Genomic DNA, 23,592 nt, shown 5'->3' on the forward strand with positions numbered 1-23,592 from the left:
AACAACTACAACAAAGTGCACATTGCCTAGGGAACTAGATCTGTTGCTGCCGTGGACTTCACTGTGTAAAGTACTAATTAATTGCTTTTTGACTAAACGACAAAAAACTGTTGTCGAGTGCAAAAACAATTGTTTGACTTACCGACTGTAACCCAACGGGTACTTTACATGGGTTCGCGATTAGAAAGCTAGGCCTGGACTTTCACATGCTCTGGAAATTATAACTACAATAGAACACCAATAAAGAACAAAATCAAGTTTACTATGAGCTAGAACAAATACTATGTACAAGGTAATAAACGCCAAAAACAATTTATTTAACAAAGGACAAATTCTTCGTCCCAACAAAAATAAGATAACTTAGCAACTAAGATCTACTACTATTCCCCTTTGGAAATCTGACAATTCAAAATCGACTTACTACTATGTACAATCAATCAATCTTATCAACTATGACTATCCGTCACCTCAAATACTAGGAACTTTTTTCCCAAACTCCTTCAAATCACCAAGAACTTTTCCTATTCTCTCAATCTGGAAATCACCTTGCTCGAACCTTGCTTTCGATCCTATTGTTAGCTCAACTCGCTTTTGATTCTTCAGAAGCTCACCTCGCTGTTAATCTGTCAGCTTGGTCGTTTTATACTCTGAGGTGACGTCCCAATTACCATTGGGACCATCCCCTCATTCACATACTTAAATGACTAACATGATTTTTTCATCGTTGTCTGGTCAGCTTATTTCCAACAATTCATTAGAGACTTTTACATTGTAAAAACTTGTCTGCTAAATAGCACTTTCAAGATGTCTCTTTTTAAGCCCTTTAGTGATTCCTTATGCTAAGTGTGTGTGTGGGTCCTCCCCCCTTTTTCCCCTGTCGGAACTTCCATTTGGATTTTCGAGTTTGGGGAGAGCACAATGGCACGCTAGTTTTTCCTATGGCACTACGTCTGATTCGGTAAGTTGGTTCTTCATTTTCGTTCGTTATAGAGGGTGAGTGGGAATCTTTGCCCTAACTAAACATAAGCCCCATAATAAAATATACGTAAAGAAAACAAAAATTAGAAAATAAAAATACAGCTCGGACTCAGTTCCTTACAACTGGTAACAGATATTTTTTATTTGGTATAATTCTATAGGAATACAATAAAAAATTATAGAATAAGTCTTAATATTCCAAGTATTTACACTTAGTAATTAAAATAATTCAACACCAGAAAAATTATTTTGCTTAACACTTCTAGCCCTCTATTTTTTAATCTTAAGATTTTGCATTACCATATTTCTTTTTAGAAACTTGATGTGGAACTTATACATTGTATTTTTTACTTTTCATTGATTCATAAAATATACAATATATTATACATTAAAACATTACAAACTATTCATTAAAATGCATTTTGTCTTTTGCCTTTGTTAGTTGACATTTTACAAGTTATATTTATATAATTTTAGTTTTAATTAATTTAATTGTGATTATATGTATATATAAGTAAACAAAAATGTATTTATTAATCATTAACAATAGGTTTGTTTTGATAGGAAGGCTTTGTAAAAGAATGTGTTGCTTTTTTAAAACGTCGATGTCCACAGATATTAGGAGGAATGGTTAAAGAAGAAACTTTACCAAAGAGTGCCCAACTTCCACCAGAAACTTTAGCAACAATGCTAGCTTGTCTTCAAACTTGTGCTGGGTAAATTTCTTTTCTTTCAATAAATAAATAAATAAATTAAATTTGTATAAGTGAGTATTGAGAGATCGTTGGAAATATCTTGAAGAAAACTTTAAAACTAACAGTGACAATTATCTGGATTGATGGAAATTAAGAGACTAATGATAAATTGTGATAATTATAATCATCCAAAATTTTTTTATTATCTAAAATAATAATCTATCAATTTTTAATACTGTTATAACATGCTATTTAGGAGATTTGTTCAAAGTGTTTTTACTGTATGTTGCTTGCACATGACAGACATTTGGAGTTAGAAACTTATAAGATTTTATAAGAAATGATTCTATATAATGATCCCAGTTATATGTATAATAATATATAAGATGTATTCAGAAAATAAGTTTTAATCATTAATATATTCTGTACAAGTGCTTGAGTTAAGTTTTGTCATTATATTATTGTTATAGAAGGCAAGAAAGAAATAACATCTGTTTTTAGTTTTCCTGTGTTTGTCAGACATTTTGAATTAAGTCAAAAAATTACTTATAAGAAATTCATAGAATATGCTTGACAATAAATAATGTAATAAATATTACTTTTATTTTTTTTTAGAAATGTGGCTCAAGAATTATCAGAGACAATTTTGACTATGGTTGGAAATTGTAGTATTCTTCTAAATAAACCTAGACAGCCTCCACCAGGAGTAGTTAAAACAGCACGTGGTTTAGAACCTGCTTTTTCATCATCAGCTATTAATACACCAACTAATTCAGTATGTTTTATTATATTTATGTGAAAAGTTTTTTAAATTTTACAATAATAAAATGTTTGTAATTTTAAAAAATTGAAGACAATCATTTCAGAAGTATTTCAAATGTGGAAAATTAATATTTTTTTGGTTTAGCTAGAAGCATTAAGTGGTCTTGGTGCAACAGTAGCAGGTTTGTCTTTGGGTTCTTCCAGTAATAGTGGAAATAGTGCTGCTCCTATATTTCCCCTCAGTGGAAGTCTCAATTCTTTCCCAAATGCTACTTCTGGTTCTCCAGCCAAATTATTGTCAACACCAGTGCCATCAACTCCTGCAGTTTCTTCTGTTACTCAGAATCCATTTTCCAATATTATGCCACCACTTTCTTCACAATTACCTGGACAATTTGGTACCCAATTAGGTAATTTTAAAAATATTACAATTAAAAGCAATTTATTCAAATTTAAATTCTCATTAAAATGTACTCTAGATAATGTGTTAACAAATTTTTTAATTTTAAATTAATATATAAATGAGTTGTGAGAATGATTTGTATTTACTGAATTTTATTATTTATTTTGACCCATCATAAAAATTTATATCAAATTTTGTAAATATAGTTTTTTGATTTAAAGGATTGAATACAAGCACAGTGATGTCATCAGGTATAAGTTCAGTTACAACAAAAGCAATGTTGGGACAACAAAGTGTTGATAGACTACGTCAAGGTAAGTATTTTTCTGTAATATTTCAGTTTTAATAATAGTATAAATCTGAAATAAAAATAGTGTAAACTATTTTTATTTTGTTATAATAATAATGTTATAATAGTATTAATGTAAAAATATTCCATTTTCAGTTTTTATAAGTTATGTAATCTGTGATAAGTTATGATAGTACAGGGTGATTCATATTTCTATATACTTTCAAATCCAGTTATCATGCACTACTGATAACTTTTCACAGATTATATGACAGATAAAAACTGAAAACCCAATATTGAATTATTCAATAATGTTAAATGATTCACTCTGCTGTTCATAGTTTATCACAAGTTCAGTACATATCTTGATAAACATTAGATTATCAATATAGGCTTCTAATCTGTATTATCAATTACTTTGCAATAAATAACTAAAAATCCCAATGGCTTTTCTGTTATAATTACAGATTCATCACACACCACTTTGAAAAAATCAAAACATGTATGATGAATCTGCTATTATAATGGAAAAGCCATTATATTCTGATAGGAAAAAGAAACACAAAAATACATAATAGAACTAATTGATAAAATAGTAATATGATAATTATGAATCAGTTGTAAAAAATGAAATAATTGTTATAAAAATGCTACAAATAATAATAATAATAGGTTCTTTATAAATATTATAATTATTATATTCTATTAAAAATTTTTGTGTTAGGAGATATGTCAGGTATTTTTCCTGATATGACACAACAAGTATCAAAAGAAATAGAAGATGAGGCCAATGGTTATTTTCAAAGAATATATAATCATCCTCCACATCCAACATTATCAATTGATGAAGTATTAGAAATGTTAAAACGATTTCAGGAATCTCCAGTTAAAAGAGAGAGGGTAAGTACTATTATTAAATTATAAAAGATTTATTATTTTACATGTGCTCAGAAGTATTTTTTGTGTGTGTGTAAGATCTAATTATTAAAATTATGTAAATCTGTTCAATTCAATTTTCTTTATAATCTTTATTGAAGTTTTTAAAATACTGTGAAATTCCATTAATTTAGTATTGTTGGGACTGACACAGTATCAATTTATGAAATATGCTGCCTTATTGGATGGTGAAAATTTTTCCAGTTTTTTCAACCCTCAGGATACAATTTGATATTGTTGCATGAAAAACTGTATAAATCTGCCTGTATGTCTCAGACATTTAGAGTGAGTTGAAATTTATAAGGCCTCCAGCAAATTATACTGTCATTAACTGTTGCGATGTAGATTCCTTTCCCCTGGCTTGTAAGTTGTTCTACGAATTGTAAACTTACTATCCTCTCCCACTTCTCTCTATTGTTCTATCCATTTTTATTCTGGTTATTTGGTTTTGGTGACATTTTTTATTTTTTATTAAGTTTACCCAATTGTGAGTGGTGGTGTGAATTTTTATTTTTTGTTGCAGTTTAACTGGCATATCTGTAACTCCTGGATTTCTAGCCTAATACACTGATAGCCCCTAGCCCCCGATAACAAGCTTGGCATGCCAGGTTATTGGGTTTGCCAGCATACTGAATGCTGAGTTAATGGAATTTCACTGTATTATCATCAGAAGTCTAGCTATATATGTTTGTGTGAATATATAAGTTTTTATAGTAAACTGAATATTAGAAATCTCAGAAGGTTTACAACAAAAAACAAATATTTTAAATATTTTTTAATTGGTAATCAACTGTTACAAACAAAACCTTTTTTACCAGTATTGAACTTAAACTAAACTTCTGAACATTTTCAGCCTTCACCAAGGCTGCTTCAGGTGGTGAACTAAACTGGCTTTTTACTTGGATTGTTACAACGATGCTGTTCGATTTTAAACATTGTATATCAAATTTCACCCTTTTGCCTGACTAAATCAAGCCCACTGGCTTGATTTAGTCAGGCAAAAGGCCCAGTGGCTGAATAAATAAAACCATTGAACACTGGTAGTTGGTCATTGGTCATTGGTTTGTGTCTGACCAATGGGCTGCCACCCATAGTGTTCAGGATTTTCTTCATGTGTCTAACACCTAAACAGAATCCAATTTCCACATAGGAAGTCCTGCTAGAAGTTACCCTATTGGCACATCACTCATGTGTTCTGTTGCTTTACTTTGTCACATTTACTTCCTCCACTGACACAAATCTTAATGCTGACATTTTAATGTTTTGTGAATAAAGTTACATTTCATCTTTATGTATGGAAACTATTGGGATACCCTGTACATTTCTATGTTCCAGATTCCCAACGTTGCTGGAAATTAATATACTAATAATAGGCTGAATTTTTCCTTTTTTATTGTGTAACTATCTCACTATAAATCGGCAGCAATTGTTTAAAAACTTTTATTTGCAATTCTTTATTCATAGCGTTTGTAGATTTTTGTTTTCAGTGTTTATCTAATTTAATTATAGTTAAAAGAGAAAAGTATTTAATATGTTTTCATATATTTTAAACAGGAAGTTTTCACGTGTATGATAAGAAATTTATTTGAGGAGTATCGTTTCTTTCCCCAGTATCCTGATAAGGAATTGTTAATAACAGCACAACTTTTTGGAGGAATTATTGAGCAAGGATTAATAACGTAAGTTTATATCTATAAAGATTTTATGCTAAAAATTTGAAAGAATTACTATTCATCTGTACATATTAATAGTAACTATTTTTTATAATTATTATCAATACTATATTATTCTTTTGATGTTAATAAATTATTGTGCATTCATTAATAGTTTTCTTCATAATTTATTTGTATGTATGCTTGATAAATATCTCATACTATTTGAAATTAAATTTTTCAAAAAACAAAAAAAAAGTTGTAAAATGACTAAAAAGATTTGTTTAAATTAATATTTTTTAAAACTTAAATTTTTCTTTAAATAGCCTGGTTATTGAAATAATTTGATCTTACCAGCTTGTTGAAACAAAATTGGCATATATAGTGCATAAATAGTATGAATAATTGTGACTAACTATGTGCAAATAATCATTTTTAAGCACTGTTTGGTTAATGTGAGCTTAGGTATACAAAATGGCGGCACTTCCGGTAACCTCTATGGCAAGTGTTTTTAGAAAAGAAATGTAGATAGCGCTGGTAGTAATGATGCCTTTGTATGCAAATATCCATAAAAAAATTCCGTTCAGGAAACATGAAGAATAATGTGAATTTCGAATTTTGGTTACGACGTAGACGAATTAAGCACGTTGTTAATTTTTTTAAGTGTCTGTGTTTTTTTAAAGTTTGTACAATTTACTCGAAGTCTAAAGTTATTGAGGAGGAAAGTTTGTCAATGGTAATTAACATGTTAAACGTGTCCTTAATGTGCTTAATGTGTGTTAAATGTCATAAAAGTGTATTAAAGGTGTGTTAACTTTGTGTAAGTGAGGTAAAAATTTTGTAAAAGGTTTATATGTGGTTCAAATGTGCGTTTAAAGTGTGTAAATGAGTTTAAATGTGGTTTGAATGTGCATTTATAGTGTGTAAATATCTGTTAAACATGTTAAATTTGTCATAACCAAGGATATGTAATAGTGATTTCCGACCCGAAAAACAACGTGAATGACACATGGAAGGCTAGGTGGCTGTGGATCGCAGGTGCCACCCTCTATGGAGACGCTGCCTATTGTGGATGAAAAGGCGAGAAATGTGGATTGTAAGGCTGTAGTTCTTAAGAGGAGTAAAATTTATGTACAGTACAATACAGGCAAATTTTGTTCAAACCACTGATGTATAGAATCTTGTAATTCACTTCGTCCATGCATCGATTGAATTTATAGGTAGTATGATGACTTTTTTATTTTTCGTTTCTGGTCCAAGAGTAGGAAGAGTAACCAAAAGCAGGAAAAAAAGTAAGTAGCAAATTTACATTTAAAAAATGTTTTAGTTTTAAAAAAGTTTAAATATAGGCGCGTTTAGGTTATTGTCGACAGTCGCCATCTTGTTTGCATATTTGCATGTGCAAACAAGATTGCGACTGGAAGCACCGCCATTTTGTATACCTAGGCTCACATTAACCCACGGTTTATCTGATTTTAAAATTCATAATTATTAATTTGCTTGCATTATCTTAAATTACACTGCTTTTTAAATTTTTCTATTGATTATTTTTCTCTATTAAAATGTTTATACCTTAAATAACTAAATAATAATGTAAGTACAGTAGAGCATCAATTATCTGACCCCTGATCCACCGTCACATCGGTTAACCAACCGCGTTCTATTCGGCAAATTCAAGTGTCCGCTAGTGATGTGGCACTACAATATTTGGCTATGTCTTGGCTACTTTAATATTATTTTTGTTAAATGTTTGCATGTTTTAGCTGGCAACATTGGCTCAACCATGAAAGGGAGGCCAGTATTTATACCAGGCTTAATTTTCAATTTTTTTCTTTATTTTTGTATTTATTTTGTGCAAAATAAAGAAATAATTTTTAATGATGCAATAGCAACGATTATTATTTTAAAAAAATATTGTTAGGCTTAACATAGATGAAAATTCAACGCGAAGTAGGTTAATAGCAATATACTAATATACTAATTACATGGGATATACTAATATACTACACTAATAATGTATTTTTTCATACTTTTTGGTTATCCATTTTTTCAGTTATCTGACCAACCCCAGTCCCCAATTGAGTCGGATAATCGATGCTCTACTGTATATATGCATAAATTTTGCAATACTTTCTATGGATCTAATCATACAAGGAAGGTGATTAACTGTATTAGAAGTATTTTATTTTATTGTCCACATTTCTGCCAATAAAATACTTGTAATACAGTTAATTGCCGTCCTTTTGTGATTAGATCCATAGAAAGTATTGCAAAATTTATGCATATATACTTACATTATTATTATACTAATATAATATAGGAATGTAGTACTTATTGATAAACTAAATAATATATTGAGTTGATATTATTTACAAAGGAGTGCTATATTTAACAAAATGTATAGAACGTCAAGAAGTTCTGTGAAATGTTTGGCTTAAATCTCCATATGCAGTTAAGAACGGAACACCTACTATAATTATAAAACGAATGTTGAAACTTGCACAAAAAGAGAAAATACAGTAAAGATGACAAACTATGCATGGACTCTGCATTTGTTTTTAATACATAATTTACATAAATTAAAGTAATGAATTTGTGATTTTTACATTATATGCTTTTAAATGATTTTTTGTGTGAGTGAATGACTAAGTAAGAAATTTGTATTGTAGCAACTTTAAAGGCCAGTTGCACCAGTTTTCATCTCAAAGTTAAATGCCCTTTAATCCACAAAATTACTTTCAACATTTTTACATGAATGTAAATCTTTGGGATACTCTTTTGGATAGCCTGATGCTGAGCAGCTAACATTTATTCTGTAGATTAATTAGTAAAGAAACAAAATGGATGACCAACTCCAATTCAATGGATGATGTGTATAATCCAGTGGCATAGTGTGGGTGTCAGCCGCCCGGGGCGGAGGAAAATTTCGCCGACCCCTTATTTAGGTATTATTATTATTTATCATGAAATTTTGCCGCTCCGTTAAAGTGCCGCCCGGGGCGGGCCGCCCCTGCTGCCCCACTATGCCCCCACTATGCTATGCCACTGGTATAATCTTTATTGAAATTATTTAAACAAAGTTTATTTTAATGTTGGAATAATATTTCTAAAAATATTGAATCTAATAATTCTAGTGATTGTAAGTTTAAAGAATTTATTTCAATTTAGTTTTACATTACTTGTCAGTTAAGTGAATCTTCCATTATAATGTGAAATTATTTATTTTAATATAAAGTATTAAAATATTGCAGATAGTATTTACCAAATTACTAACATATATTATCATCTGTATTCCAATCTGTCCCACATTTTCCTTTACTTGTTTTTTTGTTTTATCTTGTTTACTATTGCTATTGGTAACATGATGTGCTGTAAGAGCAATAGCTATCATCTGAGTTATAGGAACTTGAGCATTGAATATATCTCATTCTTCAGATAACTGACAAGATTAAATTTGTTCCATAAATGATTCTATAGTTTAAATGGTAGCTTGTGCATCTGGTTCTAAGTAAATCTAGTAAAATGATTTTTGACTAGACTATGTCTTGTTTATAAAATTGTACTGCCTGCTGTGTTACTAGCTTAGAGGTATGAAGGAGTACATGTCAGGAGTTGCAATTTGGCACAGTATTAGGTGCCCAAATCATGCGAGCATAAAAAACCAGACTTGTGTCCCCTACTCAGGGGACCAAGAACCAAGTCAAAATAAAATAGAAAATGGTGACATTCTCTACAAACAGGCGGTAGTGTGAGATATGTGCATGCATTGCTCGTTCAGATGTTGGAAATATGAATATTGTGAAATCAAATTTTGACAAACACGTGCGTTGGGAAATTCAAAAAGCAAATGCTATATTGAATTTTGACAAACGAATCTTCGAAAAAAACCCATTTACCTGTCCCCTGTTTTTCCCCACATATTTCTGGTTGACATGCTAACCTTGACCGATTGACTGGAGATCTCATTTCATCATCGGAATTTTTTGAAACTAGATAACACATCGTTATAATTTTATATTAAAACTAACTTTCGAAATATAATTATTTCTTCTTTTTACATTTATTAATATATATATATATATCTTTTGTTTGTGCAAAATAAAAAAATAATTTCGGATGATACAATAGACAGGATGATCCAAGTTGTGGGAAAAAAGATGTCTTCATCTTTGTTCTTTTGTTGCATTGGTAAATTGAGATTTGTTATGTTGCTTATTATGTTATAACCTTTCAGAAATTTTTGACTGGTGCTAATGCAATAGATTTTAGTGGTGGTATAAATTCTGGGGATTTGGATCTTTATGTTAATCAATTCTGTCTGGGCAAAAATACATTGAAGATGAGCCATACCCATGCTGATCTTTTCTCTCTCACAAGTAATTTTGAGTGATCATGATGTCACAACATGATGATGTAGATATAAAAAATACAAGATTATCATACAAATCATCTGCATTTTCATACTTTCCTTACAAGTGGATGACCAAACAGTTGAGTTTTGACCACAAATCAGCATGATTTGTTGCTTGAGCAACTCCTGTAGCAGTAAAAAAACTGAAGATGTAGAATTCCTGTTTTCTATTGTCATTGTGGATGAAACATTCATTCATAGTTTCTAGAATTCAGGCAAAAAATGCAATGGAAACATTCATCTGCTGCTCAAAATTTAAAATGTAAGAACTCAGCTATTAGTCTCTTATTGGAAAAAAGAGAGTTTAAGGGTATACATAATTAAGCAGTAAGTTTGTAAGTTAAAGGGGCCATACTATAACATGAATTCTCATACTACAGACTAATAACTAATAATTTTTATCATTATCAAAATTGGCTGGAAGATGCTTTTGCATCATGCCTCTTGTTCTGATGTCTGGTGACTTCTTTCTCTTTGGTCTTGATAGAAAGTTAAAATGGAATGAGTCATTCTGTCTTGACTGAAGAATTAACCAAATGCCTTTTGTGTCACCAGTATGAAGAAATTAATTGACTAATGGAAAAATTAGCATCTCAGAAAATACTATCAAAAAGTAATGTTGTTAATCTGCTTGTGTATGTGTTCACAATGTAGAAATAAAATTAGTTCTGGATATTTATTTGAAAATCTTTGTACTTAAAATTTGTTTTGTTACATTTAGTATCCAGAGTAAATTTGTAATTAGGTTGAATGTTTGCATTCTAAATACATTTTGTTTATTTAAAATAAAAATTCTAGAATATGAAAATATATCAATGTTTATTTTAAATTGATAATCGACAGTAAAAACTTTTATTTTAGAAATTTTCATAAAAATGTTTAAAAAATGCAATTTTATTCAAATTACACTAATTTATATACTAATGTTCATTTTGAAGAATACATATGTATTAATTGTTAAAGATTTTTGCAGTAAAATAATAATAAAAGTAAGCAAGTGAAATACATAGTTACATCTGTAATCATAACTTGGTATATTTATGAACTTTAAGCTAGAGAGCTTGATTTCATTTAAATGAAAGCATACTTTAATGAAATCAGCCCAAATATTGTTGTTTAAAAATTATTTTGAAATGAAAATGGGATCACCTTACATTAAATTGATTTAATATAGTAAATGTAAATATCTGACATAATTTGAAGTTTAATAAATTTACTTTTAGGTATATGGCTCTTGGATTAGCATTGAGATATGTTTTAGATGCTCTGAAAAAGCCACATAACAGCAAAATGTATTACTTTGGAATAACTGCTCTTGATAGATTTAAAAGCAGGTAAGCTGACAGAAATTTGAATAACTTGTCTAAAATAAATTTAATATTTGCTTCTTTTTAATAATCAAATAAACCCCATTATTTTATATACTGTATACATTATTTAAATTAACAAATATAGTAGTAATTTTTTTTCATAGAAATAACTCTACAAAATATTAAAAATGTAAAATTTAAAAAATCTGAACATACCATATTTACTTGCTTATAAGACAGTCTTGCATGTAGGACGAGGTGTGACTTTAAAGATCAAAATTTAAAAAAAATTAGATTTATTAATACAATTTTATTTTATTTTCTTTAATCACAAATAAAATGTCAAATGCATGTAAATGCACACATTGTCCTGCAAAAATTACTGGCATTTTAAACTTCAAGGAAAAATCTTGTAAAATTGACAATAATTTGTTCAGGTAAAGCTGGACAATGGAGAACCTTTTTTGCCAATTCTTAACAGTCAAATCCACTCTCCATCAATTACACTTATGAGTTTCTCCAAATTCTGATTTTCAAATAATAATCTGTTTTCATGTGGGAATGGATTAAAACTTATATCTGGCTCCCATGTGATTTTGGAATTTCAAATTGGAATTCAATTCAAAAGCTTTGCTTTTTCTATTGTTATTCATCTTTACTCCTGATAATGCACAAGGACGATTGAAATGATCCAGATAAAATACTTTTGGTTTTAAACACCAGAGGGTGAGCATCTGGTAAAACAATGCAAACACGCAGTTCACAAAAAGTATTGCAAAAATGCAAAGAATCCTTCACTCGTGCATATAGGATGACCTAGGTTTTTGAAGCAGTGAAAAATGAATAAAAACCTTCTCTTATATGTGAGTAAATATGGTATTTTGGAAACATGTCATATTTATACCTATTCTTTTAGTTATACATTATACTAAATTAAGATTTTTTTGTAATTTTATTTATTTTTGAACATTTTCATTTGTTTATTTCATGGAACATGATGTTTATTGAAAAATTGAAAGCAATTAAAAAAAATTGAGTTTTGATAGGGATTAATGCTCAGATTAATTCGATTATTAATCTGAGAATTTTGACTTCTTTTGTTAATGATATTATGGTATCTTATCAAACTTTTTAAATTTAAGCTCACTTACTCAAAACAAAATACTTAGGTAAAATTTTTATTAAATGTACTAGTTTTTATATTTGTATATAAGCATTTTTATTTTGTTAAATTTAAAGTAGTCTATCATTTTTATTACTAATGGTTTTGAAATATATTTTTAAGATTAAAAGAATATCCTCAGTATTGTCAACATTTGGCAACAATTCCACATTTTCAAGAATTTCCTTCTCACCTAATTGAAGTAAGTAGTAGTAATAATAATAAAACTTTGAACATTGTGTTTTCAATTTTAATATCCTAAAGAAAACATGTATTTAATAAAACTGCACCCAAAATTTAATGATATATTACTAAATTTTAAAATATTTAACATTTACAATTTTTTTCAAAATTTATGAATTTATTTGTTATTCATAATTGGGCTGTCAAAAGGAAAAAGACAGTATCTTAAAAATGTCAGTTTGTGAGAAAAGGGAAAAACTAAAAACTTCTGACCATTTGACTATCATTGGATGTACCATAAAGAAATTTGGCATGTAGTGTAACAAAATTAGTAGAACGTTATTTATACTAACAAGATTGAGATAGCCATTGAAAAAAAATAGGCTTTTCTGCAGATACTGCCTTTTTCCATCTTGTCTGTTGTACTTGACAAAAAGGCAATATCTGCAGAGTCAAGAATAAAAAAATATATATAAATCCGGAGAAAATACCTTTATTACAAATACATTACATTCCATTTTTTTTGTTTCTAAAGTAATCAGGTGATCAAACCAGTAGTTTCACTTAAATCATTGTGATTTTAGAGTAAAGTTTATGTAAATGTTATGACAATTACAAAATAGAAAGAATTTTTGGATTGCAATCATTAATACAATAATATGACTAAATTTGTCAAACTCCAGAAGAATCTTTGATTTTCTGGCAGTTTGGTAATGCTGTGTTGATGGTTTCTTTCTTCTTGATGATTTTTTTTTATCTTATATGCATCTTATATATTTACTAAATATACCCTATGTATATACCAATAAACTATTTAATATTCAGTATATAATTCAAATAATTTTGTGTTTGTGGTTTTTTTTTGCATGTTTGTGTATTTGTTTATACATAGTTTGAAGCTTCTGATGTGTGTAATATTTGATAATTAAAAATTTAATTTTTGCATTGCTGTTGCTTTGTTTTATTTGATATTTCTTAATAAAGTAATAGATTCTTAATTTCTTTTAGTATGTAGAATATGGTGCAAGATCTCAAGAACCTCCATCAAGACCACAAGGATCAGTTTTGCCTCAAATATCATCAGGATTTACAACTGTTGCTTCAACTGCGGGAAGAACTGTAACTTCTACTACGTCTACTGTTACAACAACAGTTGCTAAACCATCAACAATTTCTGGAAAGGTATTATACAACAGATTTATGCTATAATTTTTGTTTACTATAATTTTATGCTTAAATTCCACAGATATTAGTTACTAAAAAGTAGATATTTAGATGAATGTAATCAAATAGTTAAGTTTAAGTTGGATATGAGATTGTATTTATGGAATTGTTAAAATTTGTGTGTGTAAATAATCTGACAGGCTGATATTAAGTAGAAATTGATATCAGGGATTTCATTTTGTTTAAAGAGCAGTTGACAGATTTTTTAAACAGTGAATAAAAAAGACTTTTTGACGTCTAAATGTAGTTTGTAGTCTTTTTAATGTAAAAAAGTTTGCAAACATCTAAAAAATCAAATCTTGTAATTAAATGTGTAATATTAAAATTAATATGGGTTTGTAAATTATTTTAAAACCAATATTTTTACATATAAATATGATTGATGTTTACATATAAAATATAATTTGTATATTAAATCTGATTTAGTAGAACTTTAAAAATTTAGTACAGAAATGTTTAAATTTAACATAATTAAATACTTAAGAGTTGTTGTTTTAAATAATTGAATTAATGTTCATTAAGTATAAAAATAATTAAATTTTATAATTAAAATTTATAAATATATTTTAAATTTAGCCATCTATTGCAAATGCAACAAGTATTGACACACTTCTAGTTGCTACGGAAAAAGATGAAAAAATTGCTCCACCAGAATCTGTGCAGGATAAAGTAGCATTCATTATTAATAATTTGGCACAAGTAAATTTAAATCAAAAGGTATATTCTTTGATATATAATTAATTTTTAATATGTTAATAATTTTATGACATATTTATTAAATACTGTTTTTACAGTTAACTCACTTTTCACATTTTTGTAAATTTACATTACATTTGTTTTCTATTGATTCAAATTTAAAATGAAGAAGTTTAAAATGATCATTACTGTACAATACATGATAATGATACATCATAAACAAAAATGAATATTTTGTAATTAGTTAATATTTGAGTATAGTAGTAGAAGCTATTGCATTGTAATATTTAATAATTTTAAAGTCAGGAACTTAGTAGCTTTAAATTTGAAATATCTTCAGGAATTTTCAGGAATATTTTTCTAATAAATCATAATCAGTAATCCCAGCTCCAAGTTATTAAGACAGTTTTTAATAATACATTAAAATTTCTTGTTTGAAGTAATAATAATTGTTACACATATATTAATGCACAATAAATTTTCTTACTTGTAATTGTATTCTAGTTGTTATATCTATTTTGTACATATTAAACATTTACAAAGAAATATTCTGGGAGAAAATTAGAACTTTGTGTAAAATTGATTAGTTCTAAAGACAAACAAAACACAAACAATTGGTTCTAAAGACAATTCCTGAAATAAATAGTATGTAGTTTGTGTTTGCTTCAGTCCATACACAGCGGATAATACAGAAAGTTATGTTGTGAATGGTGGTATAATATACTACTAACATGTTTATCAAATTTCAAATTTTATTTTTTGAAGATAGTTTGAAATATGATTAGCTTATATCCAGATAAGTATTAATTGCAACAGAATATCTTGATTTTATTCTTAATTTATTTTGCAAATTTTGTTTATTTTATATGTATTTGTATTGTTTTTTTTTCTTTTTTTCTTTTGTTATATTAATATAGACAGAAGAATTCAAAGAATTGGTGAAAGAAGAATATTATCCTTGGGTTTCTCAATACCTTGTAATGAAACGAGCATCTATTGAAGCCAACTTCCATACCTTATACTCCAACTTCCTGGACACAATAAAAACACCTGAATTGACAAAATTAGTTATTAAAGAAACATTTAGGAACATAAAAGTAATTGATTAATTTTGAACTTATACTTTACTTGATTATCTCGTGATTATATTAAATAATTAATATTTTTTTTTAATGAAGGTCTTATTGAGAAGTGATAAAGGAATTGCTAATTTCTCAGATCGTTCCTTACTAAAAAATTTAGGGCATTGGTTAGGAATGTTAACACTAGCCAAAAATAAGCCTATTTTGCAAATAGTAAGTTAGAATTTAATTTACTTAAGAAGAAATTGTATACATTTTTTAATAGTGTGTATTTATTTTAAAAAATAAGTTATTAATAGTACAAATTTTTAATAGGATATTGATATCAAAGCACTTCTAATTGAAGCTTACCATAAGGGTCAGCAAGAACTATTATATGTAGTACCATTTGTGGCTAAAGTATTGGAATCTTGTTCCAAAAGCAAAGTAAGTCTTAAATATTTATAACATCAGATATGAAATTAATTTTTTAATAAATGACTCTTATAGTAAAAAGCTTTACATTACAGGAAAATTTAATTTTAATATAAAATTTTGAATGTAATTTAGTTATTGTTTATATTACATTTGGTAAATTCTGTTTTCTCTCAAAATTTACTTAATGTTTTTTCAGACTGAGATACAGAGAATTGATGATAAAATTCAACAAATTAATATATTAGATGTCAGTTATTACAAATAATAATATAAATTAATAGAATCCTATCAGTTACTTTTATATTAAGTGATTTATTTTGTATAATTAGAAAAAAATCACTTGTTGACATGTTATATACACACACACACTTATAATGTTCTGCATAAATTACAAATAGCTAATTGCTGCAGTATCATTAATTCATTTCATTGTGATATAATTTACTGTAATAAAAATCAAGAAGACAATTATTATGTGGTTCAGACAATTGATCTTTGGACAACTTGTCAAAATTTTTGCTAGCTGAACTAACTTGGCATAGTAACGTTTCTTTCCTGCTCTGCCTCAGTTCTATTGTGATATGACAAAGTTGTGTGATGTCCTAGTATAATCCTGAAAAGTTTGTATTTGTTTTTTGTCATAATTGTTTTATTTTGGATTTACTTTTTCAATGTCAGTCATTTTATATCAGTTTTACTCAGAAATTTTCTGAACTCTCTTAATTTACATTATATGAATTAACTACTTTTTTTTATTTCCTATAATTTAAGGTGATTCTGTATGTTTGAGAAAAAATTTTTACTTTCGTGGATCTGTTGAAATTTATAATTTGAGTAAAGTTGGGTGTTTAATTTTTATGGTTGTTTGCATTTGAGCCAGTTTTTGAATTTCTGTACTTATAAACAAAATATATGATCATAATAATTGGAATTACTGAATAAAATAGAAAAATGTTGGTTTTTATTGTAATAAACAAGTAAAATGGCAAAGCCGTATTTGGGACAAGACTATGTCTCAGAGACTCACTACTAAGCGGAATCACTTTGACGATCAAGCAGGTCTCGTTCTCATTCTCCCATCTTATTTGGTATTGCTGGTTTTGAGCGTGATCATTCAAGCTTTGCCAGCCATGACCACAAAGTCATCCACCATGCATTTTCAGTGAAATTAACCTATCCAGGTATACCCTATCCAATGTCAAAATTTCTTTCATTGTGTGACGGCCAGGGTTGAATTTTTGTCGATGTGTAACGAAAATTTCTCGTTTTTGAAAAAAATAATCATGGCTGTTGTATCGTCCAAAATTATTTTTTTATTTTGCACAAACAATATACAGTTTAACCCGATTATAACGTTATTAGATGTAACGACAACCCTAATATAACGTCTTTAGTGGCGTGGCTAAAGTCTGTACATGGCTCGTCCTACCTTGTCCGTGATGTCCATGTTGACCTCACCACGTGTTCTGCGTCTTTTGTTCTGCGGTAAAAATTAACTGAGAAACTGATAATTTACTTAATTTGTATTGGCTACGTGATATTTACAATAGAGTCGAGATATAATATAAATCCAAGACCGGCACGGCTGTCGAATTGAAAGGTTAACTAAATGAAGTAAAAAGATGTGTCTCCTCATTAGAGTTTAGGAGCAAAGTGAGGGCGAAGATCATGTGGTGGTGCCCTCTGCCCTACGCGGCAATTTTTTATCGGACCCACGATTTTACTATACTAGATAATGTTAAAAAAAACCCACTTGTAATGACATAAAACCGTTTTAACGTCATACTTGAAGCACTCCCAAATTTACAAAATTAGATTACAAATTTTATTTAACATTGAAGATACTACGTGTTCAGTCCTAAGGTCAGAGTTCACTTCATAGAATGACTGTGGTTGGTACTCTCCCCACCTGACTTTGGTGGGGTGACGTGCCTGTTTTGCCTGTTTGTAGACGAGGGTCACCATTTTGTATTTTATTTTGACTTGGTTCTCGGTCCCCTGACTACCTACAAGTCTGGATTTTTTTTATACACAAATGATTTGGGCACCTAATACTCTGTGCCAAATATCAACTCTTGACATGTACTCCTTCATACCTCTAAGCTGGTAACAAAAACAGCAGTATGACTTTATAAACAAGACATGGTTTTGTCAATTAGTTAAATTTAACAGTTAATGTTTTTTTTTTTTTCTTTAATGTAGGTTTTCCGACCACCAAATCCTTGGACCATGGGAATTATGGGTGTATTAGCTGAATTACATCAAGAACAAGAACTAAAATTAAATTTAAAATTTGAAATTGAAGTTTTGTGTAAAACATTAAATCTTGATATTAATGTAAGTATAAATTATTTTCTAAAGCTTCATTGCATGTAATTGAGAATTAAGTACATTTCAAATAATATGTAGCTTATTTTTTAAAATTGTTATTAATATATTAACTAGTATATAATAGCAACTATTTTTTAAATAAGTTATTTATAAAAGTTAAATTTGAATGTAAAGTTTAAGATTTTAAAGTAGAATTTTTTTGGAAATATTATTTTAAATTACATATACCTATTTCAGAAAAAATTAATTTTAAAAATTATATGTATTTTCTAAGTTCTGCTAGTAACTAATTATTCAACTGTTAAAAGAGGATAGTAATTAAAAATTAATTTTTTATACACTGTAGTCATTTTAAAATTTGTGTATGATTTGAAATGAAAGAAAAATTTCTCATCTCTTCACTTGTAATTCGTTTAATGTTCTTGTTTTTGGCATCTTTTTCATTGGATCTATTGTATGTATGAATTTGCTCTCTTTTTAAGTATATTTTTCTACTTTCTATAGATTCTGCTGTGTTTCTACCTGTAATTTCATCATCTTTATAATAGACATGGAACTGATTCTAATAGATTAAAATGTAATTAAAGACCCCTGATGAATTATAGAATTACAGGGAGTTTAATTTTATTACAAAAATTATAACTAAATTCATTATTAGTTCATTTTATTGGGCATGCTGTAAACAAAATTATTCCTAAACAAGTAATGTTGTAAAAGTTTTAAAACATTTATGAAGTTATGAAATGTTTTTCTTTTCTGCAGAGAAACAATACAATTGAATTTTACTTTCGTACTTCCGTGTTTTGACTTATTATGTATTCAGTCAGTAATCGGATAATTTTGAACATAGATTTCTATTACAAACATGCATTAATGGAGAAAAATAATTTACAAAAAGTTCAAACACTTTTGATATTAAATGTTTATCAGAAACAGTAATAAGTATTTAATATTTGAAAGTATTTTTTGAATTTTTTAAACTATTCTGCTCCATTAAAGCATTTTTGTTTTGTTATAATTTTATTATTTATTGGATGTTGGTCTATAAAGTTTATTCCCAGTGAAGAGGAAAAAATATGTAATATGAAAAGCAAAATAGGATTTAAAAAACTCCTTTGCTAATATTTCATTCCATCTAAAGATTAAAAAGATGACAATGATAAAAACTCTTGCAGCCGTTATGTTTTACCATGTAGAAATTAAATGTTATCACTTATTAAATTGAATATGTAATTTCATTTTATTCAGGAATTAAAACCAAGTATAATTTTGAAAGATTTTGATCGTGCAAATCGAATTGATCCACAGTTATCACCACTTTCTAAACAAAAGGAAAGTAACTCAGTTCGAGAAATTCAACAAGTCCAGACGGTCTCAAATTCTACTCCGTCAACACTCAGTGCCGTTGTCTCTACTGGAACTTCTGAAGAAACTATAAACTCTGTTGTTGGAGTGACAAGTGGAAATACCCCTACTCCATCTGGTACTGCTAATACATCAACCCCAGTTCCAACTAGTGTACCTCAACCTCAATTTTCCTATCATGAAATTAACATAACATTAAATGGATTAGCTCAACATATAAGAATTAATGAACAGGTTAAGTATTTTTCAATAGTAATTATTAGTAATAATTATTGTTGTTTTAATTTTTATTATTTCATTTTAGATAGCATTATTTCAAGCACATCCTCATTTGAAACAATATATTAAGCCTGCTGTTGAAAGAGCTGTACAAGATTGGATTCCACCAGTTGTTGAACGTTCAATAAAAATTTCATTAACAACATGTGAACAAATAGTTAAGAAGGTACTATATTCGAATTTAATTTTTCTCATTGAAATGATTAAAAAATTCAACTTTTTATTAACATTACTATAGTCAGAGCAATATAATCAATAACTAATATTGCAATCAATAAATTAGGATTAAATATGTAATAAAGTATAGTTTTAAAATGTAACTTCATAATTCAAATTTCAACATGCTTTAACAAAATGATTATTGCATTTATATGTATGTGAGAAGCCAGGGGTTACAGGTTGCACTGTTGACCTCTGATTGGTGTCAGATTGGCGAGATTAGCTCACTTTGTCAGTGGATGGATTAATCTATATATTGTCATCGGGATTGCAAGATCCTTTCAATGTCAGGTCCTGATACCAGTTAGGATAGTTTAATGTGCATCCTAACTTGCAAATATTCTGATATAGTCAGCAAAAAATATATTCAAATAAGAGGGTGCTCTGTAGTTCGGGTGGGAGGGTTAGCGAGATTGTCAACAAGGTGTCAGTAGGCATCAGAGGTTGGAGGAAGGTGAGGCTTAGGTGCTTCGATTAAATACAACAATTTAATAAGCTCTAAAGCAAGGAGTACATAGAAGCTACAGCACTAAGTCTATATACACTTTCCAAGTGCAGTTGCATTTGATAATAATCTAAGATCAGCATGATAACAGATATCTAAGCACTTATGTTACAATGTCAAATTTAAATCAATGCAAAGTTGATGTAATTAAAGGTTATTGTAAATTTAATTACTATGAAAATAGTTCTTAAAAGGAGTTTAAAAATTTTTGGTTATCATATCATTATATATATATATATATATATTTGTTAATTTCTTACAAAAAAGTTACTTTAATTTTACAAAAATTTAGTTTTGAAGAAAATTTTGACATAAAAAATACAATTATGATTAGTTGTTGAACATGTCTTTAGTGTGAAACATATTTTAAAAACTGTTTATTTTTTTAGGATTTTGCCTTAGATCCTGAGGAGCAACGAATGCGTATTGCTGCACATCATATGGTAAAAAATTTGACAGCTGGAATGGCTATGATTACATGTAGAGATCCCTTACTTTTATCAATAAGTGCAAATCTGAGGTCAGCATTTACTAGTGCTATACAGAGAGTAAGTAAATATCATGTCATATATATCTGGATAATGTATTTTATTTCAGGTAATTTATTGCTGTAAAGAATGGTATAAAATCAATAAAATCAGTAATATATCAAGAATATCAGACTAAAGTTTATTAAAAATACAAATTATTGTTTAGTGTGTAGTAACTTTAGTGTCTTGAAGTTTTAGACATAATATAGTTAAATAAATTTCATTCTTATTGCATGTTGTATTTAAGAAAAAAACATATAATAAGTTTATAAATGTGTTTTTGAAATTATCTTAATAAAATGTTTATGTAGTAAGTTATATTGAATGCAAATCTAATCATTATTATATGGCTTATTTTTGAAAAAAAAATAAAATATTCACATTTATATTCTGGGATATTTTCAACCTATGATCACATGCAATTTTTTACAAGATTGCATATGTAAGGTGATGATTTTTTGCTGATTTTTTCATCTGTAATTGTTATTCCTCAAACTTGATGATTCTGAAAAATTCAAAAATTCAATTCTCTGCACATGCTAAATTTTAACATCATACTTTGTTTAGTTTGAGATGTTTTGTTTACAGAACAATGTCCCTACCTGGGCTCCCTTAGGGGGCTCTTCAAACTTCACAATAGCTTCAGCTAATGTGAAACAAATTCAGCTGGAAATAAATGACAGTATTTCTCAGAAGGATTAGAAAATAATTTTTCTGTATTTTTCAGAAAAGACACAAAGCAATTAAAAACATTTAAACTGTTGAAGATTGTAGTGTCCCAGGCTATTTTATAGAAACAAGAATTTAAAATTGTAATTACTTGCAGACCATACATGTCATTATGTCAAGCATAGCTGAAAAACATCCATGACATCTTGATACCTCTTATTGGCAATTGTGAGAACCTCCATGATGTCAGAATGGAAAATTGTGCTTTATGTATGTGATCGTGTGACAGTAAGGCCGCGACTTTACTAGCCGTAAAAGGGCCGTAAAACCCCTCGCCGTAAAAGCTTTTAATCATGTGACCATGATATTTTACGCCTGAGCAGGTCGTAAAACCAACGTAAAAGCGAGTTGAGCAGTGTTCAACTTTCGAAGTGAATACGACCGTAAACCGGTACCATCCACCAATCAGAAGACAGTGAAATCTAGGTCATCGTGACACGGTGCGAAAATGGCGGAAAACGAGCTTTTGTGTGCTTTCTCTCATGGCTACTCTAGAAGATCTGGAAAGATTTATCGAAAACATCCGAAAGTATTCATGTATCTACGACAAGAGGTATCCCGATTATAATAATGGATGCCTAAAACACGCGATATGAACGGCCAAAGGAAAATCCTTCAATTTAGAGGAGTATATAATAAAAAAGTTAAGCTTATAAATGCTGTATATTATCTTAATAATATAATAATAAAAGTCAATATATGAAAGTAAAGATATTACTTTTACTATATTTGTAATTATAGTATAGAGAAAACTCGTAGAATATAATTATTGTCTTTATATCGATATATCACGTATACACCGTCTGTCGCCGTAAAAAGCTTCGCTAGCCGGACCTCCACCGCAATTCGAGCGCAAACGCAAATAGGTCACGTGATTAAAAGCTTTTACGGCGAGGGGTTTTACGGCTGTTTTACGGCTAGTGGAGTCGCGGCCTAAGGAAAAATTGTATGCAATGCCATGCATAAAGCAGAAATATTCCACAGTGGTATTTTGAGAGTCTGTGATTAGTGGAAAAATTTTTTGATCAAAATTTTTACACAGTTAGATACATAGCATGCTGCATGAGGATATCATGGAAGTACAGCTAAGTAAGTCAATTTGATAAAAAATGCCCTTGGAAAACTAGTAGGTGGAAAATTGCTGCTATTGCAGGTGATCACAGGTTAAAATTGCTCTTGTAAAAATTTAAAAAAAAACTATTTAACACCTAATATTAAAAACAGTTACTAAAATATTAAGGTAATAAATATACTTTATTTTCTGCTATTATTATATTACAGAATTACCAAATTTTAAATTTATATGTTTTGTTTTATACAAATTTTCATTTGAACTGATATGTTCAGTAAACTTTATCATTATACTCTTTTCATGTTTATATGAAAACAAACTGGATAATAAATTATTCTGAGTTTCATTTATTTACAAATGTT

At 28.6% G+C, this 23,592-nt stretch overlaps 1 protein-coding gene across 3 annotated transcripts in view; it reads left to right on the forward strand.

Moving 5' to 3' along the window:
* Not1 (CCR4-NOT transcription complex subunit 1) overlaps positions 1 to 23,592 on the forward strand; it is a 124,722-nt gene that overhangs the window by 67,664 nt on the left and 33,466 nt on the right. For 2 of the 3 annotated variants that reach the window (XM_067276294.1, XM_067276295.1), the window contains exons 15-31: positions 1,543 to 1,694; positions 2,289 to 2,448; positions 2,581 to 2,845; positions 3,060 to 3,152; positions 3,852 to 4,027; positions 5,618 to 5,742; positions 11,350 to 11,460; positions 12,722 to 12,800; positions 13,790 to 13,963; positions 14,582 to 14,722; positions 15,619 to 15,798; positions 15,880 to 15,996; positions 16,099 to 16,209; positions 18,403 to 18,537; positions 19,780 to 20,130; positions 20,201 to 20,341; positions 21,289 to 21,447. In XM_067276294.1, the coding sequence (XP_067132395.1) occupies positions 1,543 to 1,694; positions 2,289 to 2,448; positions 2,581 to 2,845; positions 3,060 to 3,152; positions 3,852 to 4,027; positions 5,618 to 5,742; positions 11,350 to 11,460; positions 12,722 to 12,800; positions 13,790 to 13,963; positions 14,582 to 14,722; positions 15,619 to 15,798; positions 15,880 to 15,996; positions 16,099 to 16,209; positions 18,403 to 18,537; positions 19,780 to 20,130; positions 20,201 to 20,341; positions 21,289 to 21,447 (2,670 nt within the window). The remainder of the gene's footprint in view (positions 1 to 1,542; positions 1,695 to 2,288; positions 2,449 to 2,580; positions 2,846 to 3,059; positions 3,153 to 3,851; positions 4,028 to 5,617; positions 5,743 to 11,349; positions 11,461 to 12,721; positions 12,801 to 13,789; positions 13,964 to 14,581; positions 14,723 to 15,618; positions 15,799 to 15,879; positions 15,997 to 16,098; positions 16,210 to 18,402; positions 18,538 to 19,779; positions 20,131 to 20,200; positions 20,342 to 21,288; positions 21,448 to 23,592) is intronic. The other variant, XM_067276296.1, reaches the window with a different exon arrangement.

This window comes from Centruroides vittatus, unplaced genomic scaffold (genome assembly GCF_030686945.1).
Source record: "Centruroides vittatus isolate TY-2023 unplaced genomic scaffold, ASM3068694v2 contig_680, whole genome shotgun sequence".
NCBI lineage: Eukaryota > Metazoa > Arthropoda > Arachnida > Scorpiones > Buthidae > Centruroides > Centruroides vittatus.